Genomic DNA, 21,734 nt, shown 5'->3' with positions numbered 1-21,734 from the left:
GAAATGTCTTCAGTCAATAAGTATTCAACCCCTTTGTTATGGCAAGCCTAAATATACTGAACAAAAATATAAACGCAACATGTAAAGTGTTAGTCCCATGTTTCATGAGCTGAAATAAAACATCCCAGAAATTATCCATACGCACAAAAAGCTAATATCTCTAAAATGTTGTGCACAAATTAGTTTATATGCCTGTTAGTGAGCATTTCTCCTTTGACAAGATATGCCACACCTGTCAGGTGGATAGACTATCACCCAGGATAATAAGGATAATAATAAAAGGCCACTCTAAAATGTGCCGTTGTCACACAACACAATGCCACAGATGTCTCAAGTTTTGAGAGAGGGTGCAATTGGTATGCTGACTGCAGGAATGTCCACTGTTGCCAGAGAATTTAATGTTAATTTCTCTACCATAAGCCGCCTCCAACATCTTTTTAGAGAATTTGGCAGTACGTCCAACCGGCCTCACAACCGCAGACCACATGTAACCACGCCTGCCCAGGACCTCCACATCCGACTTCTGAGTAGTATTTCTGTCTGTAATAAAGCCCTTTTGTCGGGAAAAACTCATTCTGATTGGCTGGGCCTGGCTCCCCAGTGGGTGGGCCTATGCCCACCCATGGCTGCGACCCTGCCCAGTCATGTGAAATCTATAGATTAGGGCCTAATTTATTCATTTCAATTGACTGATTTCCTTATATGAACTGTAACTCAGTAAAATCATTGAAATTGTTGCATGTTGCGTTTATATTTTTTACAGGCTAATAAGTTCATGAGTAAAAATGTTGAATGAATAGTGTTTAACATGATTTTTGGTACCTCATCTCTGTACCCCACACATACAATTATCTGTAAGGTCCCTCAGTTGAGCAGTGAATTTTAAACACAGATTAAACGACAAAGACCAGGGAGGTTTTGCAATGCCTCGCAAAGAAGGGCACCTATTGGTAGATGGGTAAAACATTTAAATTATTACATTGAATATCCTTGATGAAGTTAATAATTACACTTTGGATGATGTGTCAATAAACCCAGTCACTACAAAGATACAGGCGTCCTCTCTTAGTCAGTTGTCAGAGAGAAAGGAAACCACTCAGGGATTTTCCCATGAGGCCAATGGTGACTTTAAAACAGTTTGAGTTTAATGGCTGTGATAGGGAAAAACAGAGAATGGATCAACAACATTGTAGTTACTGTGCAATACTAACCTAATTGACAGAGTGAAAAGAAGGAAGCTTGTACATAATAAAAATATTCCAAAACATGCATCCTATTTGCAACAAGGCATTAAAGTAATACTGCAAAAAATGTGGCAAAGCAATTCACTTTTGTATTGAATACAAAGTGTTATGTTTGGGGCAAATCCAATACAACACATTACTGAGTACCACTCTCCCTATTTTCAAGCATAGTGGTGGCTGCATCATGATATGGGAATGCTTGTAATCATTAAGGACTGGGGAGTTTTTCAGGATATAAAAGAAACGGAATGGAGCTAAGCACAGAGGAAAACCTGGTTGTCTGCTTTTCACCAGACACTGGGAGAGGAATTCACCTTTCAGCAGGATAATATCCTGAAACACAAGGCCAAATCTACACTGGAGTTGCTTACCAAAAAGACAGTGAATGTTCCTGAGTGGCCGAGTTACAGTTTTGACTTAAATCTACTTGAAAATCTATGTCAAGACCTGAAAATGGTTGTCTAGCAACGATCAACAACAAACTTGACAGATCTTGAAGAATTTTGAAAAGAATAATGGGCAAATGTTGCACAATCCAGGTGTGGAAAGCGCTTTGAGACTTACCTAGAAAGACTCATAGCTGTAATCGCTGCCAAAAGTGCTTCTACAAAGTATTGACTCAGGGGTATGAATACTTATGAAAATGAGATTTCTGTATTTAATTTTCAATATATTGGCAAACATTTCTAAACATGTTTTCACTTTGTCATTATTGGGTATTGTGTGTAGATGGGTGAGAAAAAATCTATTTAATCCATTTTGACTTCAGGCTGTAACATAACAAAATGTGGAATAAGTCGAGGGGTGTGAATACTGTACTTTGTCAAGGCAATGTATTGGTTATGTGATTGCACAATTGTGATCGATAGTACTTTGTGTTGTTTGTCCAGGAGTCTGTACAGAGAGATGCTCTTCCTCACGCTTGCTGCCATGGGTAGAGATCACGTTGGTAAGCAGCCTCTTTAAGACACTTTAAACACAGTTGGAATACTAGAACTTCACTATAGTTTCAGACCAACCAGGCTTATTGCTTACAGCACTTTCTCTGTCTTTTAGCTGCGTTTGATAAGAAATACAAGGCTGCGTACCAACGGCTGAGTGGCTCCTTGGGTCGTGGGGAGCTCCGCAGGAAGCGAGCCCAGCCACCTAGCCCCAAGGCTGTGGACTGCAGACGGAGCTTCCTGCTGCCCCTCGAGTGCTGATACCACCTGCAGCCTCCACCCACTCAAATCCAGATCCACCCCCATCGCTGATGCCTCCGCTCCCTCGGAACACTGATACCCAGCTGCCAAGAAGAAGGGATGAGAAAAGCTAGACAGAAAACAACAGACAGAAAATTCTGCCTTCTCCTTTCACTTTAGGCTTCTTCGCTGTGCTGCCCCTAGCACAGCCTGGCCACACTATAAAAGCCCCCCAACTGTGCAACTGTACCTCACTGTCCTTGTTTGTGTGAACCAGATATCTACATTTGACCTTCATTCATTTCCATTGTGCAACTGGCCTATGGACAGCTTCCTCAACAACTAAACACAACCCTCTCGGCCTATAGTTTAGCTATAGGGATTATTGGACCTGGTACTGTACATACAACCCAGCCCACTTGGACTTTGCTCATTGCTCGTATATACATGGTCTCTGCCTCACCTGTATAACTCATACTGGTTTGTAGGTCATAAACCATGCATTTCATGTATGAAATTTGTAAGGAATATTACCGACCTGCAATCTATGCATTCAATGTGAACATATTCTATAACTTGCATTGCTTTGCTTTCAGACAGAAAATCTCATAAGAGTGGGAGATGTCTAGTGATTCTTGATGTGATGGGAAGTGCCAATATCATCGAACTGTAACACATTACATTGCAAGGGTACATACTAATCACTCACAGTCGCAGTCAAAACTTTTAGATTAGATTGCATTTCATGCCTCTCTTGCTTCTTTTTCACTCTCTGGAAAGAATTCTGTCAACTGGACATTCGTGGTAAAGTCTAACTTTCGGATGAGACCGCTTCAGCAAGTCTCAGCCAATCCAAACGAGGATGTTTACTCTGGGAGAGGATGATGTTGATTATCGACTTCGGGAGGATTATGTCAACTAAAAAAGGATGTCGACTGGGAAAGGATGATGTCAAACCTGGGAGAGGATTATGTCAACTCCGGAAAAGATGATGTCAAATCTGGGAGATGTCAACTCTGGTAAAGGAGGATGTCGACTGGGAAAGGATGATGTTTCCTATTGATTTTTGGAGAGGATGATGTTAACTATCGGTTTTGGGAGCAGATGGTAGCAGTGTGGATCGGCAATGTAATGGTTTGATCACTATCACTATGGTTTCCTTAGTGTGTGTGTTTTCCAGCTCATGTTGTGGAATGGAGCTATGGTCAAACTTTGGGTAAGGCAGGAAATAGCCTATGCAGAATCGGCAGAAAATGCTAACATCCAGTTTTCAGGGATACAGTATTTTCAACCTAACGGAAGTGGGAACTCTGCACAGGCGTCTCTATGCCTGCAACATTATGTTAGGCAGGAAGTGGAGGGAGGGTGTGACTGGGAACAGACACTGACAGTCGAGGATAATCCACAAGTCACAACCAGGAAGGACTTTTCATACACGGACACACATACATATCGCATACAAGATTTATCAGTTGTATTGTGTTTTTAATTCCCTGTACTGTTCTTGTGAATTCGAAGTGTGATTGAGGGTTCTCAGTTCAAGAACTGATTGTCAGTGATCGAGGTATTTGTACCAGAAAAGTGGCTGACAGAAGAAAAAAAGAAAAACGTGTGGAAGGGGGGTTTATATAGGTATGTACGATGTCAAGTGTTTTCTCACGTTTTATGCATATTTACCTCATCTCACACCTCTTTTCCCGTGTTAAACGGGAGTGATTTGTCTGGGAGGATGGTCCACAAGGAATGACTGTGATGGATCTTTAGTAGTAGTAGACTGTGATGGACCTTTAGTCACACATCACCAATTTTTCATTTACCACACAGTTATTCACCACACATTTAGGCAGTAGTATGTTATGGATTGTTGGCAGAGATTAAAGAACTTCAGAAGATCCACTTGAGTGGAAGGATTTAAAGAGAGGAAGGTACTTCACCGTGGAGCCCATACTTACCTACTAGCTTCTTGTTTTCATGTGCAATATCTGTGAGGCCTTCCCCTCATATTTTAACCCTTTATTTGTTGTTCAGCTTTGTATATGAAAACATATCAATTGCGCAATGGATTTTTCATTTTCTTTCAATTTCATTGTGTCACACTGTTAAATGCCTCTGTTACAGTCATACCTTGTTTTTGTTCTTGCAGTGTTATATAGCAGCGTCACGAGAGAATACCTTGTGTTCTGCCTTTGAAGATTGTGTGAGTGACATAAATGATTGTCCCACCTGGGGAGTAATGCTGTAATTACAACTAGGGATGTGAAGTTGTAGGGAGAACAATTTTCATATCTCATATTTTAGTCTTAACCTTAGGGTGAGATTTCAGATGGCACTGATATCATTGTGTGATATTGTACCCATATATCATTAAAGTACAAGAGACATTGTTTGCACTCAGCCATCCAGTCAACAGGGATATACAGACTGGAGCAAAGCATTGAGCATTCTCTACCATTAGAGGGCAGTAGGGCATACAGAGTCCAGTTCTAGCCATTGGTAGTGGAATTGGGCTTGAACAGGCTAAGGCAACCTTGATCTTGGAATTGACATGTCTTTAGTAATAACATGGTGGGAACCTGTTTATTCAAATGACCTATCAGTGGTCATAACGTAATGGAGACCCAAGACGGAATGCTATTTAAATGTTAAGACTGAGTTATCGTCAGCGTCTCAAATTACACCTTATTTGGCTCTGGTCAAAAGTAGTGAACTGTATAGATAGTAGGTTGATAAAATGGTGTATAATTTAAGATTTTCCAGCCCAGAGTTAGATAAAAAATAATGTAGGTAGATTTGTTCCCCAACGTAGGCAATATTACATTTATGGCTGCTATTTCAATGCATCTGACTGCAAGTGAATATAAGGGACATTTATATTGTCTGTTCTTTTATTGGTCAAGTGAGCAAAGGAATGAAGAGAGGAGATCTGTATTTAAAATATATTGTGTTTGCTGTTGTAATTTATATGGATGTGACTTCAGTTGTAAATGTCTTGTTTTATAGAAGAAAATACACACCGATTCCCCAAAGTACAGTTTTCTTGTGATTTAATGTACAGTATGATTTTCTCTATGCCTAACAATAGTATTAGAGCTGCTCTAAATTACATCCTCAAATAGTATTCTCTGATCCATCTTTGTTCTGAACTATTGAAAAGCTTTCAGGCTAGATAAAGCCGCAAATATTGTTAAATTGTGTGTATATTACAAAAATGTAAGTGTGCATATATATATATATATATATATATATATATATATATATATATATATAGTACTAGTCAAAAGTTTGGACACACCTACTCATTCCAGGGTTTTTATTTTATTTTTAATATTTTCTACATTGTAGAATAATAGTGAAGACATCAGAACTATGAAATAACACATTTGGAATCATGTAGTTACCAAAAAAGTGTTAAACTGCTCCCGAGTGGAGCAGCGGTCTAAGGCACTGCATCTCAGTGGAAGAGGTGTCACTACAGTCCCTGGTTTGATTCCAGGCTGTATCACATCTGGCCGTGATTGGGAGTCCCATAGGGCAGCGCACCGGTTTGCCTTAAAATGTTATTTGTATGGAATTTCTTTCCTTAATGCGTTTGAGCCAATCAGTTGTGTTGTGACAAGGTAGGGATGGTATACAGAAGATAGACCTATTTGGTTAAAGACCATATTATGGCAAGAACAGCTCAAATAAGCAATGAGAAATGACAGTCCATCATTACTTTAAGACATGAAGGCCAGTCAATCCAGAAAATGTCAAGAACTTTTGAAGTGTCTTGAAGTGCAGTTGCAAAAACCTTCAAGAGCTATGACTGGCTCTCATGAGGACTGCCACAGAAAAGGAAAACACAGAGTTACCTCTGCTGCAGCGGATAAGTTCATTAGAGTTAACTGCACCTCAGAAATGGCAGCCCAAAAAATAAGTGCTTCACAGAGTTCAAGTAACAGACACATCTCAACATCAACTGTTCAGAGGAGACTGCGTGAATCAGGCCTTCATGGTCAATTCCTGCAAAGAAACCACTACTAAAGGACACCGATAAGAAGAAGAGACTGGCTTGGGCGAAGAAACACGAGCAATGGACATTAGACTGGTGGAAATCTGTCCTTTTGGTCTGATGAGTCCAAATTTGAGATTTTTGGTTCCAACCGCTGTGTCTTTGAGATGCATAGTAGGTGAGCGGATGATCTCTGCATGTGTGGTTCCCACCGTGAAGCATGGATGAGGTGGTGTGGGGGTGCTTTGCTGGTGTGATTTATTTAGAATTCAAGGCACACTTAACCAGCATGGCTCCCACCGCATTCTGCAGCGATACTCCATCCCATCTGGTTTACGCTTAGTCCCACTCTCATTTGTTTTTCGACAGGACAATGACCCAACACACCTCCAGGCTGTGTAAGGGCTATTTGACCAAGGAGAGTGCTGCATTAGATGACCTGGCCTCCACAATCACCCGGCCACAACCCAATTAAGATGGTTTGGGATGAGTTGGACCGCAGAGTGAAGTAAAAGCAGCCAACAAGTGCTCACCGTATGTGGGAACTATGTATAGTCAGTATGAGATCATCATATCCTGCATAAGGTTAGGTAGCGGTGTCGTCTTACAGTAAAGCTCTGATCTACATTGTACAGTAGTTGTAATAGTGTCACGATCGTCTATAGGAGAGAGAGATGACCAAGGCGCAGCGTGTGCAAAATACATCTTTTTATTATAAGAAGGAAAACGAAACACGAAAACGAACACTATACACAAAACAAACCAAAACAACAAACGACCGTGAAGCTAAATGACGTAAGTGCATGGACAAGCAACAAACGTTCACATAGACAATACCCACAAATACATGATGCCTATGGCCACCTTAAATATGGCTCCCAATCAGAGACAAATGAAAAACATCTGTCTCTGATTGAGAACCACTCAGGCAACCATAGACATACCTAGAAACATTCACTAACACAAACCCACACACTCTAACAAATCCCCTAGACACTACAACCACCCAAGACAAGACAAAAACACAAACATACCCATGTCACACCCTGACCTAACTAAAATAATAAAGAAAACAAAGAATACTAAGGCCAGGGCGTGACAAATAGCCCAGTGAGGTATACATTCCAAACAATTAATCTGTCCAGTTGCATGGACCTTTTTTTCCACAGTCAGTATAAGTCTGTACATGACACCTTTATTTCAAGAACAATATATCAAAGTGGTATTTTTTTCCCTGCGGTTGGCACAAAATGTGTTGGGGTTGTTTGCCTCCGTTTTTTTTTGGTCTTTATACTATACGCCTCAGCTTGTTTATTTTCTGATTACTTACTATTCCGATGAAGTGAATGTAGTTTCTGGTACATTGTGTAGTCAAGGACAAGTCTGCTGCAGGAAACAGTGTTTTTCTCAAAAGAAACAGGGAAAAGTCAAAGGTGGAAGCAAATAATCTTCATCTTTATCTCTACTCCTCTCCATCCTATTTCCTCCATGACCACAAGCCTTGTAGAGAGGATGTGAGTGTAAAATCTGAGCCGTATGCATGCAGTGAGAAGAGGTCTTGCAGCCAGCTCAGATTAGACCACTGTGATCGTCACTATGTGAAACCTAAACCCATATGTTGCTAATAGGATAAAGCTTCGCTACTGCTGGGTGGACAATGAGCAACAAAGGTCTCAATACAGCCATGCTTACTGCACACTGTTTAAACACAGAGGCTGGGAATAACTCTATTAGTCTCTGTATGCATACTATGGAGGATAAGATGCTCGTATCAGTTGAAATGCACATTTGCCATTTTCTCTTGGGTGAAATATCATAGGCTATTATAAGCTGATGTACCTGCAGGGTAAGATTACTGATTCACATCGTCTGATCATACAGGTTGAAGGTTCATGTTCAGTTTGTTGGTTGTTGGAGCATCCTGTAATTTGATTGTTGAACCAAAGTAACTTCATTCTAAAGCGCTGAATTCCTTAATTTGTGATACCATAAAACAGATAGTTATGTGCTACAAAATATGAATTTGACTAATTTTAGTAATATATGAGGTTAGATGTTTGTTCTTAAACTAACTGCATCATACAGAGTTTATGTCAATGAGGGATATTTGAGTGATGTTGCACAGTAACGCTGATCGGCTTCACTACAAGTCTACAAAACATTATGTACACATTGACACCATATGATACTTGCAGTTTAGTGTAGATTGTTTGAAATACATTTACCTTGAGGGCCAGTGGCGAACCCCTTAGTATGAATGAATAATCAATCTTTCCTAAAAAAAAAGATACACCAATTGAGATTCAGGCAACTCGATTTTTTAATGTGGCTGAGAAGATGCCAGGGCTTGCATTTATTGAGAAGAAGTCACCAATTAAGCTCTGCGCGTTTAGTACGGCCAGTGACGCATATTCTGAGTATCTTCTTAATGAGTTTCCACTAATTGGTCCTTTTAGACCAAGTAGATCAGCTATCGAAAATGAGCTGATGTACAAAAGATCTTTCTGCATCCGGGTGTATGTATCCGCGTACAAAAGACCATTTAGTTGGGAAAAAATATCAGAATTTGCTGCCTAATGGAGTTAGCTACGAAATCATAAGGGGGGGGGGGGCTGAGGGGGGACTATGTCTATACCTTTCAAAGAACCTGGAATGTTTTGTCTCTTTCTCTCTGACTCTGCATGTATATATCTCAGGACATTCCCAGTTGGACCAAACCCCTGATTATATATATTTTTCATGTCCTTAACCTTTCTATCTCCCTAGCAACTTTAATGGCCAGATTAGAGAATGTATGATATGAGATGCTGATACAGCTTAGTATAGTTTTAACGAGCCCATGGGGGAACAGTTGATTGATGCTGTCCTGTATAATTGGCAAGCATGACCACCTCACTCCCTTACCAGACTGTGTAAAACATTATATTGGTGTTCAAGATGTGTAAAAAAGAATGTTTTAAATGGGGACTACATTGTATGGTGAGTAATTAATAAAAGTTTACTGTGGGTGGGGAGCATGGGAACATAAGCTTGATTATTAGATAGGATGAGTGACCAGAAGATCAGATACATTTTTGATGGTTTTAATGATGGTGAGAACCAGGGGGGTAATTAGTATAGGAACAGTCACTGAGCTACTTACTAATGAGCTAGTTAAGAAGATAACAAAAACTGTGTGTGTAGGTAGGCTCTATGCCTCTTCCCTCAGATGGCTAAAAAACATGCATCTCATTCTCCTCCCAGATCCTTGTTTTGCATGTTGATATCTCCCTCATAATAGACCAGGCCACTCCCACTTGGACCGATCCCCAATTAGATCCCTTTATATGAACAGAAGACGACCTAATGAATAGCACGCTGCTACTAGCCTGTTGTTCTCTCTTAAGAGGGGTGCGTATTGTGTGTGTTATCGGGGCTGATGCCTGTTAATTGGCTGGTCTGTCCTGCTGTGAGCCGCACCGCATTCCAACAGCTTGGGTAATGGAGCCCCTTCCTTTACAACTCCATAGTGAGGACCGTTGGGGCAGAGGGTGGCTGAATGTGTTTTTCTATTTAAACATTCGTTATTGTACCCAAGGTTGAGAACTTCTTTGAGGCTGGTGGAGTTGAGATGATTTGAGTTGGTGAATGGTCTTCATTGAACAGACCTTCAACTTGCTTGTAGCTACTATGACTGTGTTTTTAGTAAAGCTGCAGTACAATAAGCTTCCCCTTCTCATCATCAAGAATCTAATTTTTTAGGGGAGAAAAAAAACACCAAAGAGGAACAACATGATGACAATACCAATGTTGTAATTTCATGTTAAATGTTCTTACTTCACTACCTGTATGGGTAACACTTTACTTGACACCCAGTGTCATAACGATGTCATAATATGGTCATAACACTGCCATGACCCATATTTACACCTGTTGTGAAATATATTATGTTATTTTATGACTGGTTTTGACACCTACATACAGTGAGTGTGTCAAAACCCACATTTATTCAAATGAGTTTTTCCCTTGCTAAGAAGTTTCCTTTCGTTTGAAAGTTTGTTTCTTAAATGCTTTGTTGTTGTTGTGATGAATTCTTTACAGTGATGTTTTTTTCATCATATTTTAAATAGCTTGTAGAAAATACACTTTATGACACTGTCATGAAGCATTATGACCATCCTGTGTCATTTTACTTTGACCAAGAAAATAAACTTTATGACACTGTCAAGAAGCATTATTATTTTGCCGTACATGCCCTGATGTCAGTCATCAATCAAAAAGAGGGTGTCTTGTCCTGCTCCTGATATTTGCTCCTGCATTCATCCCAGTCATCAGCAACAGAGCATTGGGGTACGTGCATGTCTGACATCATTGTGTGCTCAATTACAAGGATAATTTAACATGGTCAATTTAACAAAGAAATTTACAACATAAACATACTGTTGAAACGTAGGTTAGGGTGTAATGGAATGTTTTGCCTTGTGTGGTAGGTTTTGTGGGTTTTTGCACTCTTATGTAGGTATTATAACCAGACAATAATGCAATATACAGTACTATGCAAAAGTTTTAGGCAGTTGTGAAAAAATGCTGTAAAGTAAGAATGCTTTCAAAAATAGAAATGTTAATAGTTTATATTTATCAATTAACAAAATGCAAAGTGAGTGAACAGGAGAAAAATCTACATCAAATCAATATTTGGTGTGACCACCCTTTGCCTTCAAAACAGCATAAATTCTTCTAGGTACACTTGCACACAGTTTTTGAAGGAACTCGGCAGGTAGGTTGGCCCAACATCTTGGAGAACTAATCACAGTTATTCAATGGATTTAGGCAGATGCTTCTCTCTCTTCATGTAATCCCAGACAGACTTGATGATGTTGAGATCAGGGCTCAGTGGGGTCCATACCATCACTTCCAGGACTCCTTATTCTTCTTTACGCTGAAGATAGTTCTTTATGACTTTCGCTGTATGTTTGGGGTCGTTGTCATGCTGCAGAATACATTCGGGGCCAATCAGATGCCTCCCTGATGGTATTGCATGATGGATAAGTATCTGCCTGTACTTCTCAGCATTGAGGAGACCATTAATTCTGACCAAATCCCCAACTCCATTTGCAGAAATACAACCCCAACTTGCAAGGAACCTCCTCCATGCTTCACTGTTGCCTGCCGACACTCATCCGTGTAACGCTCTCCAGCCCTTCGGAGAACAACTGCCTTCTGCTACAGACAAATATTTCAAATTTTGACCCATCAGTCCAGAGCACCTGTTGCCATTTTTCTGCACCACAGTTCCTGTGTTTTTGTGCATAGTTGAGTCGCTTGGCCTTGTTTCCATGTCGGAGGTATGGCTTTTTGGCCGCAAGTCTTCCATGAAGGCCACTTCTGACCAGACTTCTCTGGACAGTAGATGGGTGTACCAGGTTCCCACTGTTTTCTGCCAATTCTGAGCTGATGGTACTGCTGGACATCTCATGACTGAGAACAGAAGTAAGCATGATGTGTCTTTAATCTGCTGAAGTAGGTTTCCTTGGCCGACCACTGCGTCTACGGTCCTCAACGTTGTCCGTTTCTTTGTGCTTCTTTAAAAGAGCTTCGACAGCACATCTGGAAACCCCTGTCTGCCTTGACATTTCAGCCTGGGAGGGACCTTGCTGATGCAATATAACTACCTTGTGTCTTGTTGCTGTGCTCAGTCTTGCCATGGTGTATGACTTTTGACAGTAAGCTGTCTTCAGCAACCTCTCCTTGTTAGCTGAGTTTGGCTGTTCCTCACCCAGTTCTATTCCTCCTACACATCTGTTTCTGTTTCAGTTAATGATTGTGTTTCAACCTACATATTGAATTGATGATCATTAGCACCTGTTTGGTATACTTGTTTAATTATACACCTGATTATATGCCTACAAAACCTCTGACTTTGTGCAAGTGTACCTACATGAATTGATGCTGTTTTGAAGGAAAAGGGTGGTCACACCAAATATGGATTTGATTTAGATTGTTCTTCTGTTCACTCACTTTGAATTTAGTTAATTGATGAATATAATCTATTAACATATCCATTTTTGAAAGCAGTCTTACTTTACAGCATTTTTTCACACCTGCCTAAAACTTTTGCGGTACTGTATGTCACAACAGGTCTAAAAATATGTGTGTGGGGTGCCAGGATAATAACCTCTAACTCAATGTGATCAAGACAAAGGAGATGATCGTGGACTACATGAAAAAGAGGTCTGAACACGCCCCCAATCTCATCGACGGGGCTGTAGTGGAGCAGGTTGAGAGCTTCAAGTTCCTTGGTGTCCACATCACCAACGAACTATCATGGTCCAAACACACCAAGACAGTCATAAAGAGGGCACAACAACGCCTATTCCCCCTCAGGAGACTGAAAAGATTTGGCATGGGTCCTTAGATCCTCAAAAAGATCTACAGCTGCACCATCAAGAGCATCCTGACTGGTTGCATCACGGCCTGGTATGGCAACTGCTCAGCCTCCGACCACAAGGCACAACAGAGGGTAGTGCGTATGGCCCAGTACATCACTAGGGGCAAGTTTCCTGCCATCCACCCACCCTAGTCATAGACTGTTCTCTCTCTTACCGCATGGCAAGCGGTACCGGAGCACCAACTCTAGGTCCAAAAGGCTTCTTTCAAATGGCGACCTGGACTATTTATGTTGCATTTCTTTTCTTTTTTCTTTATTTCTTTTTTACTTCAGTTTATTTTAGTAAATACTTTAACACTTATTTTTCTTAAAACTGCATTGTTGGTTAATGGCTTGTAAGTAAGCATTTCACTGTATGGTCTACACCTGTTGTATTTGGCGCATGTGACAAATAACATTTGATTTGATATGTCATGACAGTGTTATGACTATATTATAACAGGTTATGATGCTGGGTGTCAAGTTAAGTGTTAACATATAGGATATATATATTTATTTATATATATATACAGTGCATTTGGAAAGTATTCAGACACCTTCACTTTTCCACATTTTGTTATGTCACAGCATTATTCTAAAATGTATGAAATTGTTTGATTTTCCTCATCAATCTACACATAATACACCATAATTACAAAGCAAAAACAGGTTTTTAGAAATGTTTGCTAATGTATAAAAAAAAAAAACTGAAATATCACATTTACATAAGTATTCAGAGCCTTTACTCATACTTTGTGGAAGCACCTTTGGCAGCGATTACAGCCTTGAGTCTCTTGGGTATGACACTACAAGCTGGGCACACCTGTATTTGGGGAGTTCCTCCCATTATTCTCTGCAGATCCACTCCTGCGTTGTCTTGGCTGTGTGCTTAGGGTCGTTGTCCTGTTGGAAGGTGAACCTTCACCTCAGTCTGAGGTCCTGAGCGCTCTGGAGCAGGTTTTCATCAAGGATCTCTGTTCTTTCCTTTGTTCATCTTGCCCTCGATCCTGACTAGTCTCCCAGTCCCTGCCGCTGAAAAACATCCACACAGCAATATTCTGCCACCACCATGCTTCACCGTAGGGATGGTTCCAGGTTTCCTCCAGATGTGACGCTTGGCATTCAGGCCAAAGAGTTCAATCTTGGTTTCATCAGATCAGAGAATCTTGTTTCTCATGGTCTGAGAGTCCTTTCGGTGACTTCTGTCAAACTCCAGGCGGACTGTCATGTGCCTTTTACTGAGGAGTGGCTTCAGTCTGGCCACTCTACCATAAAGGCCTGATTGGTGGAGTGCTGGAGAGATGGTTGTCCTTCTGGAAGGTTCTCCCATCTCCACAGAGGAACTCTAGAGCTCTGTCAGAGTGGCCATCGGGTTCTCCCTGACCAAGGCCCTTCTCCCCCGATTGCTCAGTTTGGCGGCCTTCTCTATGAAGAGTCTTGGTGGTTCCAAACTTCTTCCATTGAAGAATGATGGAGGCCACTGTGTTCTTGGGGACCTTCAATGCTGCAGAAATGTGCTGGTACCCTTCCCCAGATCTATGCCTCGACACAATCCTGCCTCGGCGCTCTACCGACAATTCCTTCGACCTCAAAAACCTTGGTTTTTGCTCTGACATGCTCTGTCAACCATGGAACCTTATATAGACAGGTGTGTGCCTTTCCAAATCATGTATAATCAATTGAATTTACCACAGGTGGACTCCAATTAAGTTGTAGAAACATCTCAAGGATGATCCATGGAAACAGGCTGCACCTGAGCTCAATTTCGTATCTCATAGCAAGGGTCTGAATACTTATGTAAATAAGGTATTTCTGTTTTTTTATTTTTAATACATTTGCATACATTTCTAAATCTGTTTTCGCTTTCTCATTATTGAATATTGTGTGGAGATTGATGAGGAACATTTTTTATTTAATCAATTTTAGAAATAAGGCTGTAACGTAACAAAATGTGGAAAAGTCAAGGGGTCTAAATACTTTCTGAATGCACTGTATATATATATATATATATATATATATTTTTTTTTTACAGATGCTCACAATGTAATTTGGAAAGTGGTTACTGGAGTACTAGTAACATTGTCATTGCCAGCACCTCCACAACTGACAGCAATAACCACTATAACAGCATTAAAGTGTATGTATAGAGTTGTAGGTTGACAATATAATGATGATGACCTGCATATTAAGACAACATTTGGTTTTTGGAGCTTCTTTCTAGCAGGTCCCCTCGAGTGATGCTTTGGGGTGCAGAAGGGGCCACCCCTTTTGACTGGCCCCCATCCTGCCATTGGCTCGTTTACATGCCCCAGTCTCCGCTGGCCAGTTCTATTGTTGGTATCAGTGTCCATTCATTGACCGGGATGTCAGCGGGGACAACAATACCTTACGCATAACTAATAGCCCCAGAACCCCGCGAGGGCCCTTCTACAATAGCAAACAGGACATTCTCAAAGCAGCCTTGAACGCGTTCAGAAGCCAGCCGTTCGCTGGACAGTGGAACTTAATCTGCGGAAATGATTTTTTGAGATTTTGTTGTGATTTTTATTTAATACATTTTAAGGAGTGAAGCTCGCTATTAAAGCGTCGCTATAATAGTTAGACCTCAAACTAAAAGGGATTAATACTAAAACATGAACCAGACGAGGATTTTTCAGCTTTTTCTATTGGTGGTCATATCTTCAGGTACTGCTTTTCATATTTAAGCGCATGAGTGTTCGAGCTTTGAATAGGTAACGATAGTAAACGTCAAGTAAATGTGCTCCATGCGGAACCAACTGAATGGCTTGCTACTTGCATGTGACTTTGAAATGATTTTAGCATGCAGCCTCACTATCTCCTGTATTTGAGGTGAACGTGAAGACAAGTCTTTAGTGTGCACCTGCCTCTCTAGCCTATTGCAGTGCGTAAAAGCTATTTTTCCTTTCCTGTCGACTCCATCTCGTCTGTGTATGTCTTCCATAAAGTCATTGGTGTCGATTAGGGGACGTGTAGTTTGTAGCCTCTGGGATACCATGGGTGTAATTAGAGAAATCAATGGGGGCTATTAAGGCGCGCGTAAAGATGAATGGCCAAGTTGGAACCGTCAGGATATTTACAACTGTGTCTTTGGAGGGAAGCTTTTGACCTTCAACATACATGTCTATAGTGTTAATATTTTCATTATGCGTGGAAATCAGAATGGAGAGCCTTCAAAAAATAGAAAACATTGTTGTTATTGATTCGGGAAAGGTGAAATACAAGAGCATTAGATACTTTTTTTAAACGTTTTTTATTCCAATTTGTTTCATTAATTGTGTGTTATCAGCACAAAAGTTGACATATGTTTGATCAGAGAGTTCAACGTGTGCTAGTATGATGCACCATTCAGCCGATGCGTAAAGATGCTAGCCTTTTCTCTCTCCTTTTACGCACAAGTTTACTTCTCAATAAGACAATTTGGGGACAGGAACTCACGGTGCTTTATCATGTCAGGCTTCATGTTATTAAATTTAGTCAGCTCCCACATTATTTTCTCTGATTACACCACTTAATACCAATTAATGACAATGGCTATCCATCAAACAAACTTCACATAATCATCACAACAATAATCCAATACAACTTTTCAATACTAACCTTGAACATGCTAGTAAATTTGACTCATCCCCTGAACCTGACTATTGCCTCTCATGCATTTATTCCTTAATCAGGTATTGGCTGTTCAAGTCTCCATCTGATTCAAAACACTGTATCATCTTTAACCAAGATGTGCAGTTTGTAACTGTTTCCATAAGAACCATGTTTACACTTCTCATAAAATAGTGTCAAACTCAGGCAAGGAACATATCTGTAAATCCAATAACTATATAATGGGAAATGGCAATGTTTTGGCTACCACTTGTGTATTGAAATCTCAGGGATATTTGGTCAGGGATATTTAGTCAGATCAGACTCATCTACCCTTCATGGCCATGGTCAGACACAGGGCAGCCAGGTGGACTGAACATTGGGGTCAAACAATGATGGACGACCTCACCTTAATTTACATAAAGCAGACAGACCCTCTCTGTCTGCCTCCCACCCCACACCTCATTTGGGGGTATGATGGTGTGTGGGATTGGGTGTTCAGTAATCCCCCTGCAGCCGCCTTACTAGACATCCCCTAAAACCTAGACACACACACTAACATTCTCCCCCAGCCTGCACAGACAGTGTTCTCCTAATCTCAACCAGACACCCTTCTGACTGGGGGTGTTAATCCCAAAGATCTACAATGAGGTAGAATCAGGGCCAAGGCGCTACTCTGCCATGAGGCTCAAAAGCTTGGCCTTAGTTCCTTCAGACATATTTGCTCTCTGTGCCATAGCCTCACAGCCTTCCCTGGTGGCCTCAACCACTTCTTCACCACTTATGTGGCTGGACCCACCCTGGGTTCATATATAACTAATAAGACTGAAGTTGGTGCATAGAAACAGTGCTGCTGGCTGTTATTGCTGTGTGTATCAGGGATAAGAAAGTTCCCCACAGTTTAAAAACGGAGTTAATTACATGCATAGACCAAATATAAAATGCAGGTATTCAACCCTTTTTGACAGCAGTTATGAATGACATATAGTTTGTAGGTATGCGTTTCAGTATGTATTACATTTTATAGGACTTTAAGCAAGACCCAAAGGTAACACTGGCCATTGTTTTGATGCAATATTGCAGAGCAATGTTGCCAGTAATGGTTACCGAAACTTTTTCCATTGCAAATGAAAATCGTTTTATTATCTGGGGAAATTTAATCAGCAGGGCCACCTAGTCAATAAGATTAATATTGCCTGTTTATCATGGGCTTGGTGAAAGAACAATTTACACCACGAGTATCATACATTGAGAGTAAAAATCTCCCAAGGCCCTTTGAGGTGGGATGTACAGAGACTGAAAATAACATTGTGTTCACTATACAATGAAACCTTTTATAAGAGAAAGAGAAAGACACACTGAGGTTTATTAACCTCAAGAAAGTGTGTAAAAGTGAATTCTGAGGACAGTATTGGAAAAACATGTCCAACTCTATCTACCAGTTTAATTGAAACAATACCGATGCCCCTTTTACTGAATAGAAACATGAAACAACCTTCGTTCTGGCATTGTTTTCGATTAAACATAAACTAGACTTCCTGTTCTTAAAAGTGAAATCCATTCAATCAACTGCTGGTGGTCAATGAGACCTGATATTGACTTCTTGACAGAAGCCACTTTCACAAGCAGCAGTACAAGATGACATAGGCAATTTCTGTCCAACAATGTCAATACATTTTGGTCATCTCGATTCGGGGTTGCAATTACTTTGACAAAATGCGCTCCACTGCATCTCTCTAACATGTTTCTGAGGAACTCAGGCTGAGGCAAAGGGAAAGCGAAGTTGGTTAGTTTAGGATCTGTCTTATTTTGATTGTGCTGTTTTTACATGGCCACAGAGTGTTGAACGAGGTATAGGCCGATCCCACTTACAGCAAACTGGGGGCGAGAAAAATTGAGAAATTATTTTCGCTTTAATACAGACTCTGGCCAAAATAAATAAAACATATGCTTGGAGCATATTCTAAGTAGTTAGAACAAGTGTTAAAATACAGATGATTTCATCATCACAGTGTGTTGTCATTAGAATGTATTGTCATTAACTAGGCCATTAAGGGTTGTTGAATGATGAATAACAGATACGCTAAATATGTTATCTCAAAATGTTGCATAATGGATGCTTGGTCTGTTGCCAACATTGCCCACATTCCTACAATGCCACCCCTTGTAATTGGTCCTTAAATGCCCCCTACACTTGCTGAATGAACCCATGGGTGTGTAAGGAAGTGCTTGTAGGCGGAAGTGAATTAATTAGCGCATTGGGAAAAGGGTCTCGTGTTCACACACACACTAATGCCAAATTGGCTGGCAATTAATGAAGAAGTGGCTGTTTAAACAATAGGAGAGGAGCTATGCTGGGAGCAGATCTGCTGGTGCACCATCGCCAGCCATAAAGAAGAGCGTGCCACGCAGCTAGTCAAGGTTGGGGCTGGGAGAGGGGTAGAGAGGGGAGTTTAACTTCTATTAGTGGGACAATAGGCCCAGCCTTGCGACGTCAGTCCCCAAATCCACAGCCCCCTGCCCCAGCACCCCCAATCCTCAATCCCAGCTGGGCCTAGGAGTCAGACCCCAATACTTATACAGGCCTATATACCCCCCTCCCCTCCATCCATTATGCCTGCCTGCCTGCCTGCATGGGCCTAATTCAGTAGACATCATCTGTGCCTATCCCTCTGCTATGATGAAGAGTGAAGTAAAAGGTGAAAAGAGAGAGGGAGAGCTGCTGGCTATAGCAATATCCACTGGTAATAAAACATGTTTAAGCCTATACCAGAGGGTCTGCCTGTGGTACAACTTGAGCTGATAATACAACTAAGCCTTTAGAATTCTATGCTTATTATAGCATGGTCATTGATCTTATCCATTTCACCTAATGGAGCTTATCAGCACTGTAAACATTTAGGAAAGCACATAAAGTGAAGCGCACATAAAAGACGTTCATTTTCACTATGGCATCCGTCTATCTCCAAAGTCGGCCTCTCCCCTTCATGCAGGGGTTCCCAGGGTCAGGGAGAGGGGACAGTATGGGACGAGTCAATTAAGGATTCAGCGACAGACTTGCAACTGGGCTTGACTCACTAGCAGCATCCNGAGGCAACCGGAGAGAGGAACCGGAGGTATGAGGGTACGCGGCTAGCACGGAAGCCCGAGAGGCTCACCCAAAAATTTCTTGGGGGGGAGCTAAAGGGGAGTGTGGCGAAGCCGGGTTGGATACCTGAGCCAACTCCCCGGGCTTACCGTGGAGTGAGAGGGCGTCGTACTGGTCAGACACCGTGTTATGCGGTAAAGCGCACGGTGTCCCCAGTACGCGTGCTTAGTCCAGTGCGGGCTATTCCACCTTGCCGCACTGGTAGGGCTAGGTTGGGCATCGAGCAGGGTGCCATGAACATACTGCAACACTGTTTCCCTTCTCATAATCCCTCACACTAGACTACTGCAACAGCGTTTCCCCTGCCATAACTCCTCTCACTAGACTACAGCAACACTGTTTCCCTTCTCATAATCCCTAACACTAGATTACTTCAACACCGTTTCTGCTGCCATAACCCCTCACACTAGACTACAGTGGTGCCACAAATGAGAGAAGATGATGATGTGCAGGTTTGCAGAATAAACGTGTGCGTTTTTTGGATATTGATTATCGATTGGTCACAGAAATTCCAAATATGTGTAGAGTTTTTAGTTCAGATTATTTGTTTGCAATATGTGATCTATTAGTCTGAGAGCTTCATAAACTGTTTATTCGATTGTGGGGTTTGAATAGTGTGAGTAGACAACATGTGGTGAGAATCACAACATTGTATTTTATTTTGTATCCGATCTCAACGTAGGCGGTGTTGATGGGGGCACTAGCCTACATTGGGTGTACAATTTTCAGTTACAGCATTATACCTCTTAAATGTAAAGTCCCCTGTTTTGGGTACCTGTGTCGTTCTGGTAACTGTTCCGACCAACATTTTCGCTTATAAATCGATCTGTTGACACCATACTGTTGATCGAAATGGCTTGCGTTAAGCGGTAGCCCTGATTGTCACAGACACAGGAGTATATCTCTCTTGCCTGTGTAAAGCAGGATGTAAAATCTGACACCACTTGAAGCTGTGATGTCCCTCCTACCATTTCATTCGGTCTTACGACTGTCCGACAGTCTGTGATGTAGGGTTCCTAGCTGAACCCTACATCACAGCCACTAACAACACATATGCCTGGAATCCTTACATCATAGCGCAGCAGGTAAGAGTGGTTCCGTCAGTGTATCACATTCAGAGATTGATTTGTAGCCAGTAATCTAAAATAATTAATAGATTTTAAACAAAAAACACTTTCTGTTTGTCAGGAAGCCAAGCTAACGCTCTGTGAGACGTTCACAGTGATGGGGGCAGATGTTTTGATCGAGAGACCTTTAGAAAATATGCACATTTTATGTATTTTACAGTTATAAGGAAGGTGAACTCTCATAGTTAGTCATTGTATCATATGATTATACTATATTTAGAAAGCATGTAAGTTATGTCAAGCCTTATTCATACAGTTTTGTTGAATAGGAAATACATCATATAACATATTTCATATTTTCATATTTGTACTGTGTACTTGAGCGTGTGTCCTCAAAAGTGATTACACCTCAGCAATTTACAACTATTTGCTACCAGAGAAGTCAGATTTGAACCTTTCTTAGATATGCAGCATTTGTATGCTCTCATGATAAATAATTACTTTGGAGGATTACATTTAGTTACATTTAACTGGTTTTTAATCTGCACGTATTCTTCCGCTATTTATTCTGTTATTATTTTCTGATTATAATTGTCATCTTTTAACTAAATGCAATCTGTTATCTTTCAAAATGTAAGTAAGTATGTATATCTAGCTGTCTGATTAACACATTCTGATGGAATGGCTTGTCCTGCACTTTGTAAAAACCCAGAATGCATTGAGTGAATGTTGGAGAAAGATCTTGGTTCCTTTCTAAACATAGCAATGTGAATGATATGCAGAGGGGACTCGGACCACAAAAGAGGTGAAGTGAACCTGCAAAAGAGTTGAGTCCTCATTCAAATCCAAGAGCAGTGTGAATACCAAGAGAACCTCTTTTGCTTTTTTTGACCCCGGAGTTCAATTTAAAAAGTACTGAGATCGGTTATTTTAAAGATGACACTATGTGAAAACACCCTTAGATTGTGTGTTGTTGAGCGATGGGAGTGGGAGTCGGGTGAGAGGAGGTAGGGGTGTTGGGGAGAGGGTGGAGATGAACCCTGTCTTGTTGTTGCCAAAAGCAGGAGAGCAATGATATTGTGGAAAAT

At 41.0% G+C, this 21,734-nt stretch overlaps 2 protein-coding genes across 6 annotated transcripts in view; both read left to right on the top strand.

Moving 5' to 3' along the window:
* Nucleotides 1-5,451, top strand: part of LOC111965019 (DENN domain-containing protein 4B) — a 50,386-nt gene extending 44,935 nt beyond the window's left edge. For all 5 annotated transcript variants that reach the window (XM_070443993.1, XM_070443994.1, XM_070443992.1 and 2 more), the window contains 2 exons: nucleotides 2,135-2,193; nucleotides 2,301-5,451. In XM_070443993.1, coding sequence (XP_070300094.1) covers nucleotides 2,135-2,193; nucleotides 2,301-2,446 — 205 coding nt within the window. In that variant the 3' untranslated portion in view covers nucleotides 2,447-5,451. The remainder of the gene's footprint in view (nucleotides 1-2,134; nucleotides 2,194-2,300) is intronic.
* LOC111965006 (DNA-directed RNA polymerase III subunit RPC7-like) overlaps nucleotides 1-21,734 on the top strand; it is a 737,315-nt gene that overhangs the window by 238,769 nt on the left and 476,812 nt on the right. The window lies entirely within an intron of this gene.

The sequence above is a fragment of the Salvelinus sp. IW2-2015 genome, linkage group LG6.1 (genome assembly GCF_002910315.2).
Source record: "Salvelinus sp. IW2-2015 linkage group LG6.1, ASM291031v2, whole genome shotgun sequence".
Taxonomy (NCBI): Eukaryota; Metazoa; Chordata; class Actinopteri; order Salmoniformes; family Salmonidae; genus Salvelinus; species Salvelinus sp. IW2-2015.
The sequence above is the reverse complement of the archived record's forward strand: the minus strand, read 5'-3'. Positions and strand labels throughout refer to the sequence as shown.